We start from the raw sequence: 19,362 nt of genomic DNA, 5'->3' as shown, positions 1-19,362 counted from the left end.
TTTGATGAACTTTATAGAACTTGTAAACTACTTTGATAGCCGCTTGGTCGGCTTATAATTATTGTCTTTTTCCCGCTTACTCGGCAGCCGTTCTCATTTTATTTTGTTACCGTTTTGTTGGTACTGGCTTGTCGCTTGCGTTTGTTTACCGTTGCGTTGGTAACTTGACGAAGCCAAGTTGTGGCTTTACTGTTGCTATAGCCGTTTGTTATCGTGTTGGTTTTGTTGGTTCCCGGGGTGATCAGTCCCGGAATACCGGGTCATCACGAAAATTTCATTGTCGTGGGACGCATAAGAGGGGAAAAGTAAACTTAACAAGTGAACATTAACCATCAGTTGAACAAGTCTATTGCAATGATAAGTTCTTAACAAAAGTAAATTATTTGATGGTAAATTATTTGAGCTCGTCAAGTCGCCCACTCGGCGTGTTTGAACTAGGAGTAAAATCTTCTTAAGTTACCTACGTTCCAGGTTCTCGGGACTTCCTTGCCATCGAGCCTCTCCAATTTGTAGGCGTCCTTGCCAATCACTTCTTTGACTCTGTAGGGGTCTTCCCAGTTTGCCGATGTCATTGCAACGTAGGACCAGGTCATTTTGTTCAAATTCCCTCCCGAGTACTTTGGTGTTGTAGCGCAGGGCCACTCTTTGCTTTAGTGCTACTTCTGACAAATGGGCCATCTCTCTAGCCTCATCTACTAGGTCCTTTTCTACAGCTTTCTCCACTCCCTTCAGGAGTAATCTTGGGCTTGGCTCGCCGACTTCCACGGGTATCATAGCATCCACCCCATACGTCAGGCGGAAAGGGGTTTCTCCTGTGGTCGATTGCTCGGTCGTTCGGTAAGACCAGAGAACTGAGGCGAGTTCGTCAGCCCATGCTCCCTTTTTATTATCAAGCCGCTTCTTGAGACCTAGCAAGATGACCTTGTTTGTGGCCTCGACTTGGCCGTTTGTCTGGGGATGCTCTACAGATGAGAACTTTTGCTTTACGCCCAAGCTGGCGAGGAACTCTACGAACTTCTTGTCAGTGAAGTGCGTCCCGTTATCAGAGATAACGACTTCCGGGATGCCGAATCGAGTTATCACCTGTCTCCACATAAATTTTCGACAATTGGACGATGATATACTGGCTAGTGGTTCAGCCTCTATCCACTTGGTGTAGTAGTCGATAGCAACTATGAGATACTTGACTTGCCCCGGACCAACCGGGAAGGGTCCCAAGAGGTCGACTCCCCATTGTGAGAAAGGTCGGGAAGACGTCAACAGGCTTAGCTCGGAAGCCGACGCCTTATGGAAATTGGCGTTCTCCTGGCACTTGACGCATTTCTTTACGAATTCTTTGGAGTCCCTCATCATTGATGGCCAATAATAACCCGCTCTGACGAGCTTTCTTGCTAGGGCTTTGCCCCCGATGTGATGACCGCAGCACCCCTCATGGACCTCTCTAAGCACATAATCTGTTTGGTCAGGATGTAGGCACTTCAACAAAGGTTGGCTGAGTCCCTTTCTAAACAACTACCCCTGTATGGTTGCGTATTTGGCCGCCTCCTTTCTCAATGTTTTGGCCGCCTTCTCGTCGTCAGGGAGCTTGCCGCTTTCTAGAAAGTCGGTTATCGGGTCCATCCAGGAGGGATTTATCTTTGTCAAGTGGAGGGTGACAGCTGGTTCCTTTACCAAACCCTGAATTAGAGATCGATTGCCAGCCCCTGGTTTTGTGCTCGCTAGCTTGGACAGGAGGTCCGCCCGTGTGTTCCTTTCTCTCAGAACGTGTTGGATTGTGACCTCCTCGAATTGTTTGCTCAACTCTTTGACCTTCTCTAGATACTTCTGTAACAAGGAGTCTCTAGCCTGCTGGCGCCGACTTCCCGTGCTAAGATTAAGCCGCCCATAAGGGCCTCATACTCCGCTTGATTGTTTGATACCGGGAACTCGAACTTGATCGACTGTTCATATATGACTCCAGCGGGACTCTCCAGGATGATCCTGGCACCTCCGAACGTCTAGTTGGAGGTCCCGTCTACGTGGAGCCTCCACCGTATACCTGTTGCCTCGGCTGGGTCCCCTGTTACTTCTACCAAGAAATCGGCCATGGCCTACGCCTTAATCGCATGCCTGGGCTCATATTGCAAGTCGTATTGGGACAACTCGATGGCCTAAGTCATCATTCTTCCTGCCAGGTCGGGTTTCTGGAGTATCTGGCGGATTCCCTTATCCATCCTCACGACTACCTGATGACCTTGGAAGTACTGTCGTAATCTACGGGAAGAGGTTAGGAGTGCAAGTTCCAACTTCTCTAATTTGCTGTATCTCAACTCTACTCCTTGCAGTGCTTTACTCACGAAGTAGATTGGTTACTGAGCCTTCCCTTCCTCCCGTACCAAAACCGCTGTCATCGCTTCATCCGTTATGGCTAGATACAGATAGAGCGGCTCTCCGACCTTGGGCTTCCCGAGAACGGGTGGCGTTGCGAGGATCTCTTTGAAATGCTTGAATGCTTCCTCACACGCCGGGGTCCATTCAAATGCTATCCCCTTTTCATAAGGTTGAAAAATGGTAGCGCTCTAGCAGCCGACGCCTCGAGGAACCGTGATAGCGCGATGAGCCTCCCTGTCAGCCTTTAGACGTCTTTAATGCATCCCGGGCTCTTCATCTGGAGTATCGCTTCACATTTTTCTGGATTGGTCTCTACCCCTCTTTGGGTTATCATGAACCCCAAGAACTTTCCTGCTTCCATGGCGAAGGCACATTTAAGTGGGTTGAGCCTCATGCCGTGTTGTCGGAGGGAGGCGAATACGTTTTCCAGGTCTCCTATGTGGTCGTTAGGTCGGGTGGTTTTTACTAAGATGTCATTGACGTATACTTCCACCGTTTCCCCTATGAGGTCGCTGAATATCTTATTCATCAACCGTTGGTAGGTGGCCCCTGCATTCTTCAGTCCGAACGGCATTACCCTGTAGCAGTAGGTTCTCCCGGGTGTTATGAACGATGTCTTCTCCTCGTCTGGCCGGTGCATCGGTATTTGATTGTAGCCAGAATAAGCATCCATAAAGCTCAGATACCGATATCCCGCCGCCGCATCGACGAGTGCATCAATGTTGGGTAGGGGGTAACAGTCATTGGGGCATGCTTTGTTGAGATCGGAGTAATCCACACACATCCTCCATTTTCCATTGTGCTTTCTCACTAGAACTACATTCGACAGCCAGGTCAAGTAGTCGAGCTCCCGTATAAATCCCGCTTCAAGGAAGCTGGCCGTCTGCCTGGCCACCTCCTCTGCTCTTTCTTGTGACATCTTCCTTCTCCTCTGAGCCACCGGTTTGGCCTCCGCCTTGACGGCCAAGTGGTGTGACATGAGTTGGGGGTCTATCCCCGGCATGTCGGCTGGCGTCCAAGCAAACAAGTCGCCATTAGCCCTGATCATTTCCATTAGGGGTTCTTTCAGGTCGTGTGGGAGGTTTCTGTTCACGAAGGTGAACTTCTCCTCTGTGTCGCCGACCTTGAATTTCTCTAAGTTCCCTTCTGGCTCGGGTCTGGGTTTGTCTTCAACTCTAGCGTCTAGGTCGGCAAGGAATACTCCTGATGCTTCCTTGAACTTCTTCCTTAATGAGAGACTGGCATTATCGCAAGAGACTGCCATTTTCAAGTCCCCTTTTATGGATCTCACGGATCCATCATCAGCCCCGAGATCACTGCCCTGAGATCGTTGATGGTCTTTCTCCCTAGGATGATGTTGTAGGCCGTGGAGTCTCGCAGAACCACGAACTCAGCCATTACCGATCTTCGCCCCTGTCCAAGTCCTGCAGATATCGGCAGGGAGATTATCCCGTTTGGTTTGATGAAGTGGTCGCCTAAGCCTACAACACCGTGCTGGTGGGTCTTTAAGTCGGCATCCCGTAGACCCATGGCATCGAACACATTGCGGAACATGATATTCGAGTCAGCCCCGCTGTCTATGAGGATCCGCTTGATGAGGCCGGTTCCCACTCTGGCCGTGATGACCATTGGAGGGCTTTCCGCGACCTCATCGAACCACTGGTCTTCTGGACTGAACGAGATGGGTGGAAACCTCTTGGAGCTTCGCGCGGAAGATGAGGAAACTGCCAGGACTTTGGCGTCTTTCTTGTGTGCCGACTTCGACCTTGGGGCCGCGTCTCTTGCTGTTACCATGTTCACTATGGTAAGGCCATGTTCATTGTCCTCCGTCTCGTGACGTCGCTTCACCGCGCGGGTCTTGTCCTCTCCCTCGCGATTGCGATCTCGTCTTCTCGGCTCCCTGATGAGATGGGAGAATTCGGCCAGTTTCCCGTCCTGGATCGCTTGTTCTAGCGCATCCTTGAGGTCGAAACAATCCTGTGTCTTATGTCCATAGCCCTTATGATAATCACAATAGAGGCTCTTGTTCCCTCCGGTTCGGTCCTTCAGAGGTCGGGGCTTCGACAAAATTCCCTTCTCGGCTATCTGCTGATAAACTTCTATGATGGAGGCGGAGAGAGGGGTATAATTGGTGAACTTCCCGACCCGGGAAAACGACCTGGACGTCTTGCCCGGACCGCCGTCTCTGGCGTGCTCCTTTTGTCTTTCTCCGCCACCGTACTGCCTAGATTGATTGTAGGAGGGCTGCCGCTTGTTGGCAGCCACGTCCTGGCTGACTTCTTCATCGTTGATACATTCCCTGAATACGATCTGGATCTCCTGCATCGTCCTCACCGGCTTCGTGGTGAGATGCTTCCTGAAGTCCTCGTTCAGAAGTCCATTCGTCAGGCACAGACTAGCTACCGAATCGGTTAGCCTATCGATCTCCAAGCACTCGTCATTGAACCGGTCTAGATATTTTCTGGTCGGCTCGCCGGACCTCTGAGTCACCCCGAGCAAATTGATCGGGTGCTTTTCCTTTGCAATTCTGGTAGTGAATTGGGCTAGGAAAGCGCGGCTAATGTCCGAAAACCTGGCCACCGAGCCCCGCAGGAGGATGTTAAACCACCGTATTACAGGTCCCGCCAGAGTGACTGGGAAAGCGTGGCACCTTACCTCGTCTCCCAATCCCTCCAAGTTCATCCTGGCCTCGAAGGCCGTAAGGTGCTCCTGCGGGTCTTGGGTTCTGTCATACCTCATGTCCGTCGGCTTATCAAAGTGCTTTGGTAGCCGGACCTCGAGGATGTAACGATGAAACGGGGTTGCGCCCATTATCACGGATCGCCGCGTTCTCCTTGGTCTTCCCTCGCCGTCTTCTCAACGACCGTCTTTCCGGTCTCGCCTAGTGGCGCGTCTCCCTTCCTACCGGGTGTATATGATGGGGTCGCGGTGTCTTCTTGCGCGTCCTTCCTCCTGGGCGCTCTCGGGTTCAGATTGTGGGCTAGTTTTCGTCGGGAGTGACTTTTCGGGGGAGAACGGGAGTAGCTTGATTCGGGAGTTTGTTGACGATGTTCCTGATCTACTAGCTGGCGCTCCAGGTTCTGCATCCTGTGACGCAGTTCCTGCATTATTCTGGCGCTGTTGCCGCCTGTTCCCCCAAAGGGGCGTCTTTCTTGAGATCATGAAGATGGCTCGGTTCGTCGTGGAGGGGACCTCGTCCGCTCCCGGGAGGAGGCCACAGAGGCCTCCCCTTTGTGCTCGGCCCCACGGCCTGGTTCTCCAGGACCCAATACAACGTCCATTCAGGTGTCCCACGGACGGCGCCAATGTTCGATAGCTCGTGTACCGGACGGGTCGGGATGATGCTTCGGTTGGTGAGATGGGGTGTCGCCTGATTCAGGGTTGCTGGGTTGGAGGAGGAGTAGCTGACGTCCCGAATTCTTCGTATGGAGAGGGGGTGTCACCTGCAAAGACACTCCAATGTTTTAGTCAGTTAAGTGTGCAGGCGAAAAGGGGATAAGATGATGTGTGTCTACCTTGGGGGAGGGGTAGGACCCTCTCCATATATACCGTGTCAGAAGTGGGTCCCACAAGGGCAGACCCACCTTCCTCGAAGCTTCCCCATACAGCTATAGTAGAGTTGTCAAGGACGCGTGTCCAGGTCGGTGGTTGGGCACTTCACACCCGACCATTCGGGTCGAGTGGTCTACGGGTCAGGTCGGCCCGCATGATGTTTGGGTCAGGCCGCAACAGATTATTCATATTTTGATTGTACATATAGTTATCAAGTTGATTATTAGGTGTCAAACATTGAGTTTAGAAAAAAAAAACAATAGATAAAATTAAAGTAATTAGATTACCTTTTTAAATACTAAAAATAAATCAAATTAAATTAAAATTAATTTTTAATAAGAACAAATAACAATAAATGTATTTGGTAAAATAATTTTTAAAATTTAAAAATATTATAATAAATATTAATATAAGAATTAAGTTTAAATATTAATTAATATATGAAATTATATTAAATTTTGTAATTTTGATAATAAAAACAAACTAATTTTAAAAAATTTTCTCTAAGGTGTTTTCAAAAGCACTCAATTTTAAAAAATTGTAAGTATAAGTACATGAATTTTTTTTAATTTATGAAATACAAAACGAAATATTTATACTTTTGAAAAATGCAAACACTTTCCAAAAGATTTTAACAAATCAAACATTAGTTATAATCCAATCCTTTTATATTAAAGATATATAGTCGAAAGAAAATTTAAAAAGATAGAGATATTTTGGGCATATCTTGCAACTAGGAGAGGCAAGCGGGGAAGCCCGCCCTGCCCCGCCAGAAGCCCGCCCCGTCTAACAGCGGGCTGGCGGGCCGACGGGATAGACCCGCCAAATATCTTTTTTTTTTATTTTTAACTATTAAATAATATATATAAAGGCATAAAAAAATTTCTTCTGTTTTTTACTTTTAACTATTATAATTTTTATATTCACAAACATTAAAGTCTTTGTAATTATAAATATCTAATAAACATAATTATAAACCAAGTTTTCATTCAAAACATAATTATAAATATTGTTCCAAAGCAAAATAAATATAATTCAAAACATAATTATAAATATTGTCTCTAAAACAAAATAAACATAATCCAAAACACTCAATTTTCATCTTCATTCTTTTGTAAGTTGGGTTGTGAGAAGTTGAATTTTGGCAAAAAAAAAAATTATAAAAATACCCCTTGCCAAAAAAATACTAAATCCGGCGGGAAGCCCGCCCCGCCCCGCCAAATCCCGCGGTTTAAGCGGTGCGACTTAGGCGGACTTTTGCTATTTGGTGGTCCCAATTCTTCAGCCCAACCCACTTTTTGGCGGGTTACGCGGACCAGCCCGACAGATTTAGGCCTGTTTGCCACCCCTACTTACAACCCAATTTACTGACTTGAGGATTTTTTTTTTTTATACAAATACTCACTCTCTTATTCTCTCATTGTCGATGTATAATTCATCCCGACAAAAACTTTATAAGTACTCATCAAACTATACGACCTCCAACTTTCACAAGAATATATAATAACGCCGAAAATAAAAACATATAATGTATAAAGGAATACTAAACATTTTATTCCATTATAGGGATCAATTCTTAAAATATCAATCTTTGTACCTTATACAACATCTACATTTTTATCCAAAGACATAAATGATCATTATTATTATATCAAATGGATTTTGATTAATCAGTTCTTTTTGTCCAACGAATGCTCCTTTTTCAGTATTTCAAAGACGCTACCATCATAAACGCCTCGGATAGTTTCTTTCTGTAGGAGTCCATCCTTGTCTTTACCAATCTTGTACAAGAGGTGCCATTCAACAAAACTCCCAATCCTGTGCATCAAATGGTTATCATAAGTTTTGAAATGCAAAATTAAATAAGCATTACTATTCGTACCCTCTATTTGAATTTGATATCCAATTTGGCATTCATCATAATTTCCAATATTCTTAGACTCTTGGTTGAAATTCCTAACCCTTTTTAAGATTAAAAATATAAAATAAAGATAAAAATTTATTTTTGACGTACTAACAATTAAAAAATTATATACATTTATTTAATTATATTTATTTTTTTAATAATTTTTTATGCAGCTAATGTAAAAGATGATTATTTATCCTGATGTATTGTTATATATATATAATTAAATGCTGTGTAAAATTATTTTATATTGATCAGTGCATTAAAATTAAATTCTAAAGATAAAAAATTTGTAATCTCAATTGTCACTTTTGAAACAAGTCAATAATATGTCACTATTTTGCATGATAATAAATGTTTTATTTATAAAAATTAAAATTTTCTGAATTTTGAACCCCAAAATTGCTTTTGGGTAGAAAAAATTAGCTCATCAAACTATTTATTATTGATTGAGTATAAAATTTTTCAGAATTTGAAAAAACCAAGTATTTTGAAAATTGGATTGAATTAGTTGATTTAATGGAGTTAACCAAAATTGATTATCGTGTAGATCGGTCAAAATTGATAAAAGTCGATTAATTAATTGAGCCAATACTTTTTTTATTCAAAAATCGGTTCAAAAATAAAAAATTAAAACAAAAACAGTTTTTTGAGAAAAATATATTTTATGTATAAATATATTATTTTATTATATTCAATTTAATTCCAATCAAATCTCAATTGAACTTCTGAATTTTCAAAACTTTAATTAGTTTACCAATTTAACTATTCGTTCGGATTCGATTTTCATAACCCAAAAAACCTCCAAATAACATATACCATAAAGAAACCTTGACAAAATACAATATTTTATTTGTTATATGAAAATCAATGGCACATTATTATTAGTTTGTTCCAAAATATGGTATTCAAGTAATCTTTTTTAAACAGAGGTAATTAAGTGGATAAGCGAAGATAAAAGAAAAAACGGGAAATAATGGATTACCAAAGATATATTGTCAATTATGGGGTACCACAACAGCCCTACCTTCCTTTCAAATCTTTTGGCTGTCTATTGGCCTTTATCATCTCCTTCAACTCATCATATGTCAAAGCATTTGGATATGTATGTGCATGCTTAATGAAAATTTCTTCAAATTTTGAAGGAACAAACCTAAAACGTTTGTCAACAAGTACATTATTATTGTTAGAGTATAATTAGGAGACATATCCTGAAAAGTGAATGTATAAAATTAAATAAAGCAAACTACCTTCCTTCGGTATCATAGACACCAGTGTCACTTCCATGTTTACCGAATTGTATGTTCTTCACTTCAATTGGTAAAAGTGGAGATGGAAATTTTCCCTACATCACCACAACAAGTAGTTGATGATATATATATATATATATATATAGAATCGGTTCAAGAGCTGGAAAATTGGAATCTATTTTGCATCGATTCAATAAAATATTTATTTGAATTGGTGGGTACATGGATCAATACCCAATACAATGAATTTCGTTATGATGAAGATAACCTGAATTCGAATCACTTTGGAATTTATTTCAAATTCCATTTATATGAATATGATAACATCGATATCATATCATTCAAAATCAAATATATATATATTTATAATATTTTTCAGCCTCATATACTAAAGACTAATCCGTTGCAGATTTAAACTTAATTTAAGTGTCTGTCGCTAGCTAAAGAATTAGAATTACTGCATACACTTCGATTTCCAACACTTGCTTAAGTAGACAAGTGGATTTACCAGTCAGCAACCCAAGTTGGTTTGTAAATTGTAATACTATATTAAGATTTTCGCCCTTTAATTAAATTTTAGTGGCTAATTCTCTATTATTGTAGGTGGTGTTTAGTTTCTGTTTTCTAACACAAATGCATAGGATTAGGGCTGGAAGTGAGTCAAGCCAACTCATGAGCCAGCTCGAGTTCGACTCGTTAACAGCTCGATAAGCTAAGCTCGTGAGCTGGTGAGCCAAGTTTGAGCCTGAAATTGAGTTCATAAATTAAATGAGCCAAGCTTGAGCTTAGATAAGCTCAGCTCATTAGCTCGTGAGCTGGCTCTCTCTCTCTCTCTCTCTCTCTATATATATATATAACAATCTTAATTATTTAATATTTATATTTATTTTTTATATATAATTTTAATATAGGACATAAATAAAAATTTATAATTTATTGATAGATAAACAATATATAAAATTGATCTTTTTAAATATTTTTAAAAATATATAAGTTATAATTTATTGTTATAAAATTATAGATTATGTATCTATGTTTCTCTTATTTGAGCCAGCTCGTGAGCTTGAGCCAGCTCGTGAGCTTTTGGTGAGCCGAGTTTGAGCTTAAAAAATAAGCTCGATTGTTAATGAGTCGAGCCGTGAGCCAAGCTCAATTTTCGTGAGCCGAGCTTGAGCTTGGTCTAGCTCGGCTCAGCTCGGCTCACTTCCAGCCCTACATAAGATATAAGACAAATAAAAACACGCGCGCGTGTAATTGGGTTTCAGTATAAAAAAAATGTGTGTATTTTCTAAACTTTGAAAATGTAAAAATAAGATTAAATTAGTTCTCCAAATAGTCACAAAAAAAAAATTAGTTCTCCAAATTATTCGATAACAATTATCTTTGTCCTAGCTAGCTAATCCTCAATTCACACAATATTATTCTACTAATAGGGGTAGTTGTATTTGTGAGGGATTTTAAATCTCAACAAAACTACAACTACATTTTAAACATATTGTAGGATTTTAAACACACTACAAATTTGCAATATAGTTTTTAAAAAAACCCTCAGACAATTACATTGTTTTAATTTCTCCAAATAGTAAAATTTAAAAAATCCCCGCACTTGAATCAAACAACATTGAAATGAAAGAAAAAAAAACATAATAGAATAAGTAGAGGAAAAAATGTGTCTCGTCCATTTTTTAAATGAGAGGGATGATTGAAAATTTGTGAACAAGAGTAGTGAATGAGTAAACATAAACAATAAATCAACAGAAAAATATTTGAGCATTGTTTCAGTTATACTTTCCTATTAATCACCACAGCCCAGAGCACCACCTCTCTTAATTTTATATCTCAAACTGAATTTTTTATCATTAATAAAAAAAACTATAATTTAAAAAATTTGTTTCATATCTAATGATTTTTTCAATTTCTAAAGTACTCGATAAATTTTTTTTCCAAGTCATTTACTGTAAATTAAGACTATATAAGATATGAGAAGGCTACTTTCAATGCAAATACACCTCAGCATGTGATTCTTCCCAAAAAGTTAATTGGTTCTTATACCTTAGCACGCGCAGCAACAATATATATTATGTTATCTGTACACTAAAATTAGCTACCAAAATCAGCCATTAATATAAAATACATATTGAAATATAAATATACATTAAAAATAAATTAAACTATATATATATATATTTATACACAAATACATTAGTGGTTAATTTTAGTGACTTACTTTAATATATAATAACATTTTTAATATCATTTATATGTCATCGAAAAATTTCAGAAAAAAAAAGTAATCAATCTAACAAACATAATTGGCTCTAACACTCAATACTCATGATTTGGATCATAATTATTTAGGGACGAATGGATGTACATCTCTGCAGGGCAAGTACTTCTACTAGCATTTTCAAAATTATATATATATATAAATTCGATTCAATTTTATCTTTTAACATTTTTAATAAGTTTCAGTTTTATTCCTTCTGTTAATGTTATAACAGTCAACTGTTAAGTCAGAATTATCTTTTCAATTTTACTCTTATTTATTATAGAATAAATTACCAAAATAGTATTAAAAAATTTGTAAAAGAATTAAATATTAAATATATTCTAAAAAATGACTTTATTTAGAGATTAAATTTTGATACAAATTTTTGCAATCATTATAAAAAATTAATAATCTTTTGTCAAGTAATTTTTTTTTTCAAAATTTATTGTAAATGACTACATTTTTTTGAAAAATAAAAATAAAAATTTAGAGATCATATTTTGTTCCAATTTTTGTGCACCTTCTAAATATTTATTTAAATGCTGTCACAAAAACTTATATCTAATAGATAAATTGTTTGCTAAATATGAAAGTTTGTTTGTTACTTAAAAAAATATGTTTATTGATTTTTTTTTATCGTATTTTCAAATCATTCAAAGCATAGTCAGAACCGAACAGGTTATTAATTTATTGGTTTATTAGTTCAACTGATGAGTTATTAGTTGAACCGGTAAAACCGATCCCACATAAATAAAAAATATAAAACAGTCCAAAATCTAAAACAAAATTTAAAAAATATATATATCTTCACTAATATTTTAAAAACAATCTAATTTTAACAAATTATAATCAACAAATTATAATCTGATTATTATTAAATAAGTATATAAAATTTTAATATTTTTTCATAATAAAATTTTTTAATTTTATTTTTATATTAAAATAAATATTTTTTATTTTAATAAATAACTAATTATTTTATATTTATTATATTGTTATATACTATATATATTTATTAAAAAATAATATTAATAAATATCATATAATTATAAAAAAATAATTATATTATAATTAATAAAAATATAATTAATTTAAATATAAATGAATATAAAATTAAAATAATATCTAAAAAAATTATTATATATTTTATTATATAATTAATAATTAATATTTAAAATAATAAGCAATAATATAATTTAGTGACAAAAAGAATATGCAAACACAAAAAAAAAATTTAAATTTAAACTACATCTTTGTCAATTTTAAAATATTTTTTCAATTAATTCGGTTGAATTGATTTTTTATTAATTTTTGTCAGCTTTAATCAATTTTAATTCTTAAGAAGTTCAAAAATTAAACCGGAGCAGTTAAAAATCTTTTAAAAACTTTTATCACCCGAAACTTTCGAATTCCGAAATAATAGTTCACCCTTTAATATAATATCATCTTCATCATCACACCGCCCCCAATTCACCTCTCTCCCTCCAACATCATCATCAACACTCCAGCTACCATCTCATCCTATTCCATTTTTTTCCCCTACTCTTTAGTCACCCAAGCAAAGAAATTCCCATCTACATTTATTATTATTATTATTATTATTATTATTCACTTCAGATAATACAAGGATCTGGAAGAGCTGAATAAGCAGCAGAATACCATGGTGTGAAGTTGCCAATTTGCCACCACTCCATGGTAATCTCTAAACTCTCTCATTAAAACCATTCTCCTCCTCTTATTGCTCTTCCTCTTCTCCACTCAACTACCAAAAAACATCACTAGGTGGTAAGAGAAGGAGAAGAACAAAAAAAAAGAAAAGGGAAAAACGGTGCGGGCGACGAAGACGATGATGAGCTATTTTATATAAAAATTCTTATTAAATTTTATATAAAAAATATTTTTATTAAATAAATTTAGTTATTTTATACCTTAAAGATATATTTTAGGAATATAATAATAGAATTTTTAAAATTTTTAATGAATTCAATTTATTAAAAATATAAATAATTTATTTTTTAATTATTTTTAATAAAATATTTTTAAAATATATCTTTAAGACATATATTAACAAGCCAATGAGTAATAGCTCAAATGGCATAGTCTTCCCATACTCAATTAAGAGGTTGCGGGTTCGAATTTCCTATCTTTGGTAAAAAAAAAAAAACATATATTAACAAGATCTTATATATTAAATTTAAATCAACTTAATAAAAAATAGAGCATTGTGATGTTTAGGTATATTAATGATTTATTTAGTTAGAATTTATATTTTTTATTTTTTTACTCAACTTTAAAACTATATATACATTTTGACAATCAATTTTTAAATATAAATTGAACAAAAATTATAAAAATTAGTTTAAAAAATGAAATATTTTATATTTCTATTTAGTTGTCTATTATTATTATTATTATTATTATTATTATTATTATTATTATTATTAAGTTTGGTCTTTTTTTGTTAAATGATTGAATAATTATTAGATAATTTATAAAATATATAATATAGATATCAGGAATTTGGCGAATTGATATCATTCATCATATATAATTCATAAAAAATGTGTTTGACTATTTCAAATACTCAAATAAAAATTTTATTAGTTAAAAAATAATTAATCTATTATCTTAATTTATCTTATTTTATTATTATTATTATATATTTTATTATCTTATGTGTCTTAAGTGCACATATTAAAATTAAAGAATAAAAAAATTTCATTAAAAATATTTAAAATTTTTTATTAATAATAAATTTATTATGTATTCTAAGAACATATATTAGTTAAATTTTTATTTTTATATTAAAATAATTAAATTTAGCATTATAAAATAATCAAATTTATTATAAATAGACGAATAATTAAATTTATATATAATAATGTAATAATAAAAAATTTATATAAAATATTAAATAAGTACTTTTTATATGCAGTAACATACTAACATTGTTGATTAATGTTTTTATACAATTTAACATTTTTTAAATTTAAGGAGCAGAGAGCCGTACTGGGCGGGTGCTCTGACTGAGAGATACATTGATGAAAAGAGAACCGCCAATTGACAGCAATATCCCAACTCCAATTTCTCGCAAACCTGTAATTATAAATAATTTAACTTCATTAATTAATCGACATGATAATGGACTCAGCAATTTCTTCTTTTATTTATTGATTTATTTATTTGACATTCGCATGGAGGCAACACCACATTTTTTGTTTTCGACATGAAAGTAGTAATGGTGTTCTTTTAAAATGTGAATTGTTGGGATGTTTAAATACGAAATTATTTAACTAAAAAAATAGAAATTGTATTATTTGATTTGTTAGAGATACAGAAATTGGATTGTTTGACTTGTGAGAGATACAGAAATGGGATCGTTCGATTTGCATTAAAAAATTAAAAAATTTAAAGTACAGAAATCGAATCTTTTAATTTGTGTACCTTCTACAATTTTAAAAAACACAAAAAAATATATCACTACTTTTATTTTTATACTAAAAAAAAGGCTGCAGTAACACATATCGATAATGAAGTGAATAACCAAATGTAATTTATATGACAAAAAAATATATATAATTTAAAAAAAATATATTTCAGAGACAAAATAAAATATTTATGAAAAGTTGAACATAGACATAATTATCTATGATGAAAATACAAAAAAAATCATTGGATATTCTGGGAAAAAAAAACTTTCGGAAGGTCATATTTATTAAAAAAAAAGATAGGATTTATCCCTTAATAGTTAATATCGAACCAATAAGTCAACAACATTTGAAAATTTTTTTCATCAACGATTCTTTTTATGGTGACTTTTCATCAACGATTCTGTTCATATATATATATATATATATATATATATATATATGTGGTCTTTTTTAAATATTTTTCTCCCCGTATATATAAAGGAATGTTAGCCTTCACTTTTTTGCTAACTTTCATTCTTATAACAGAGTACATGTTAACAATATTCACTTTTTAATTTTTATTGCAAACCAAACAAAATATTCAGTTTTTATTGTATAAAAAGGTGAAATGTCACACAGATAAAAATAATTAAACACCGTCATGAAAATTAAGAGAGAGAGACCTTTATAAGTTTCCCATGGATAAACAACACCATCATGATTGATGTCAAAGAATGCAGCGTGCTTCTGCATAACATTCTCATGAAGTGGAATTGGTTTCTCTTCGGCACCACCTCCAACTCCTGCCCATTAATTTACAATGAAATTTCTTGACATAGAACTCCAAATATATAAATAAGAGACCAAAACTAAGAAATAGAAAGTTGAGTTTCTATATATATACCCTCACGTGTTCTGTTTTCTGTAGCAGAAGTAGCAGCCATATGGATAGATAGATAATAAAATGACAAATTAGAGAGGGGACGAAATCACGGAGGAGCTTATAGATGTTTTATTCTTAGAATAAGCTTCTGCAATATGATGATAAAAATAATGAGTTCGGGATTTTGGGGGATATATATAATAATAATTAATTAAATATAAAATATTATTATGTTGCTATTGATGGTGAAGGGAAGAGTATGGAAGAACATAACGTGTGGGCCTTTAATTGAGTTCTCACCGCCTCCACTGATTTTTAGAAGATATGATCTGATAGTTATTGCTGTTCCTTCCAAACAAGATATTATAATCATCAAAATCTTACTTCTATGCCACGTTCTTGCTGCACAACTCAAATTTAATATAACTATAAATACATAAATAAATAATATAATAATAATATAAAATGAGTAATGTTAGGGGACCAGCAATTTTTGTGATTGGTAGCCATCAAATAATTATCAATGATGATTTAATGGTGTGAGATTGGTGTGAGATTTTATCTAATAACTCACCTTTCTGTGCTGATTACATGCAGGACAAAATTCAATAAAATTGCTGGTTCCTAGACTTTTCTATAAAATAATATAATATAATTTTAATTTTTATGGGAACTGCGCTTCTAAGGAAATGATTGTTTTCGCAATAATATAAGGTGACAAATATCAGTTTATGACGCTGACTTGTGACTTGACTCAAATGGACATCTAAATGAAAAACGAAGAGGAAGAAAGATAGGAAATTCCCTACCCAAAAAGGGAAATTAATTATTTAATCCTGCTCTTATGTAACCTTGCATATTGTTGATGTTCACTGTTCACAAATGAATAATGTTTTAGCTCAGATAAACAAAATTAGTGAAATTTATATATAGTCGATTATTTTTAATAAAATAAGAATTGTATAAAAGTAATAAAAAAAATATACCAATAATAAGGATATATGGAACGTTCTTGAAGTTCAGTGTAATTACACTTTTATTATTCTCTTTAATAAACTACTATAAAAAAATATTTAGAATATAATAAAAATATAGTCTAGGATAAAGTTATTTTATTTTATATTTTTAATTATTATTTATCTTATTCTATATATTCTTTAATTACTGTTAGGATAGTTAAGTAATATTAAATATAATAGATGCGTAATTATAAATATTAAATATATAAAATTATAAATGTTAAAAATATAAAATAATTTTAAATTATTATTTTTTTAGCATTATGAAATTAGTATATACTTAAGTTACTAACATTTTTTAATAAGACATATTCGTTTGCTACTATTAAAACAACTATTGTTTTTTATATTTATCCCACATTCTTTTTTGTAATGACCAGAATCAAACTCACAATCGAACCATTTAAAATATTGAATTAAAAGATCACTGGTTCAACTGTTAGGTAATTAGTTGAATCAATTGACTTATCATAATTAAAGAATTATAATTTTTTTCATAAGAATATCTTTTATTTTATTTTTATATTAAATTGATTTTTATTTATCTAATCTTGTTATTAGTCTGATTGAGATTGATAAACAAAAATTATTATTTTAGATTTTTGGTATCTAAAAAATAAAAGATATAATATTTTAATTTTAATTTTATAAAAAAAATCAATTAAACAAGTCCAGTAGACACAATAAAAAACAAAAAAGTTTTACAATTAAGTATTTTAAGTAATTAAATCCAACCAAATTATTTTAATCTATTTTTTATCCATGCGTCATATCAGAATCCTAACGAACCAATTTTTAATATTTTTTCAAGATTTTATTGTGGATTTTTTGCTCTTTTTCTTTGCGTTCTCGGATTTTTTGCTCTTCTTTTCTGTGTTTTGATTTTTTATCATTATTTCGTTATGTTTCCGAAATCAAACATTAAGAATAAACAATGTATAATGTAAGTTTGAGTGTGTTAAACCAAAATGAATTGGATGATGCAAGTTTGAATACGTTGAACTAGAACGAATTGGATGATTTTTTCAATCGAATATAGTCGATGAGGTTTGATTGAAAAAATAAATATAGTTCGTTTTTGTTATGTTTATCTTCGTGAAAATCAGTATTGAGATTAAAAATTTAAATTTAAATGAAACCTATGAGTTTTAAATTATTTTGAATTTCATTGTAAAAATATGTTTATGTTAAGTTTAATGAAAATTTCAATATTTTTTAAAATAAAGAATGATATTGTATTGATAAGTTTGTTTTTGTCATCGATTTTGTTTAGTAATATATGAGAAGGATCCAAATGCAATTTCTTCTTACCTAATGAATTGAAATACATACAATTTCAACAAATGTAAATATTGTGATTCCTTTAATTTGGAGCAGCATTGATATATTAACGTATAAATAGATAAAAATATACATAAAAAAGTTTAAAATATAGACAAAAATATATATTAAAGATTCTTGTGTATTTTACGAATATTTATTGTATATTTTTATTATCAAAAGTAATTTTTAAAATATATTTTAATATTTATAAATTTTGATATGTATTTTATTCATTTAAATTTTTTATGTGCATGTTTATCCATTTATACTGAATTGAGTAACAGATAACATGTTTAATTTATTGATGTAGTGCTCATAAATTTTAAAATCGCGTTTCTATTATTTCAGTCATTCAACGAATTTTTTATTTTTAATATTGGAGTGGTAGTGGTATTTTTTTAAAATATGAATTGTTGGAGTGTTATACTCAAATGTGGGATCATTTAATTAGAGAAGTATAAATCGGACCGTCCAATTTGTGGGAGGTACACAAATCGGTCCGATTTGTGATAAAAAAAAATTTTAGGTACAGAAATCGAACCCTCCGATTTGTGTACTTCCACAGTTTTAAAAACACCAAAAATTACAATATTAAAATATATCACCACTTCTACTTTCATAACAAAAAAAATTAGCCTCATTCAACTGTACATATATAGAGAGTAAAAGCTATATATAATAGATTATGCTTGCACGCTGGAGAGGAAGCTCATTTCAAAGCTCATTATACCAATTAAAATGAAGCGCAATGTATACAGATGAAGCTTTGAAATCTCCCATGAACTTAATTTCAATATAATGAAGTTTGAACATGTTGATTACAAAATTGTGGCAAAATTAGAAGATTACGGCAGTTTTCCTTGTTGCCTTACTTCAAGCATTAAGGATCAAATTATCACGTTAAAATTCTATTATTGATCCTAATTAACACATAGCAGTTTTTGCGATTATTTTCAAGTATCTATTTAATTAATTTATAACACGTGTGATTCGAATTCGGAAATTATATCCCGTTGTGGTGTACGTGCATTAATATTCCTATCTTATCTCCTAAGACACGGTACTATTGGCACATTATTAACAAAAAAATAATAAAAATGTGTAACACACGTTAAACTCTAAAATTTAAATAAAATAATATTTTTAAATTTGTTTTATTTAATTTAAAATAAAAAATAATTATAATTTATTCAATTTTATATTTATAACAATAAATAAAATTATCATAATTATTTAATATGAAATAATATAATTTATTTTTATAATTGATATATATATATATATATATATATATATATATAATATTACTTATAAATAAATTAAAAAATTAATAATTTTTTAATAATCTCCCACTTGAATTATACATTTATTTTTTTTGAG

The 19,362-nt window shown here is 33.0% G+C and overlaps 3 protein-coding genes across 3 annotated transcripts; all 3 read right to left on the bottom strand.

Moving 5' to 3' along the window:
* Positions 1 to 2,614: 2,614 nt before the first annotated feature.
* Positions 2,615 to 3,634, bottom strand: LOC110265362 (uncharacterized). The gene is made up of 2 exons (XM_021108323.1): positions 3,153 to 3,634; positions 2,615 to 2,948 (listed from the first exon to the last, which is right to left on the bottom strand). The coding sequence occupies exons 1-2, from the start codon at positions 3,632 to 3,634 to the stop codon at positions 2,615 to 2,617; spliced, it is 816 nt and encodes a 271-aa protein (XP_020963982.1).
* A 23-nt stretch (positions 3,635 to 3,657) lies between these two features.
* LOC110265359 (uncharacterized) lies at positions 3,658 to 5,181 on the bottom strand. The gene has a single exon (XM_021108322.1). The coding sequence runs from the start codon at positions 5,179 to 5,181 to the stop codon at positions 3,658 to 3,660; it is 1,524 nt and encodes a 507-aa protein (XP_020963981.1).
* Positions 5,182 to 7,448: 2,267 nt separating this feature from the next.
* LOC107611988 (putative peroxygenase 5) lies at positions 7,449 to 15,817 on the bottom strand. The gene is made up of 6 exons (XM_088495239.1): positions 15,662 to 15,817; positions 15,441 to 15,560; positions 14,358 to 14,443; positions 9,079 to 9,173; positions 8,856 to 8,981; positions 7,449 to 7,740 (listed from the first exon to the last, which is right to left on the bottom strand). Exons 1-6 carry the CDS (start codon positions 15,699 to 15,701, stop codon positions 7,593 to 7,595), a joined length of 615 nt encoding a protein of 204 aa, XP_088351365.1. The 5' UTR covers positions 15,702 to 15,817; the 3' UTR covers positions 7,449 to 7,592.
* Between the last annotated feature and the right edge of the window lie 3,545 nt (positions 15,818 to 19,362).

The sequence above is a fragment of the Arachis ipaensis genome, chromosome B8 (assembly GCF_059453495.1).
Source record: "Arachis ipaensis isolate K30076 ecotype BB chromosome B8, ASM5945349v1, whole genome shotgun sequence".
Taxonomy (NCBI): domain Eukaryota; kingdom Viridiplantae; phylum Streptophyta; class Magnoliopsida; order Fabales; family Fabaceae; genus Arachis; species Arachis ipaensis.
Note: the sequence above shows the minus strand (reverse complement) of the source record. Positions and strands in the feature narration are given on the sequence as shown.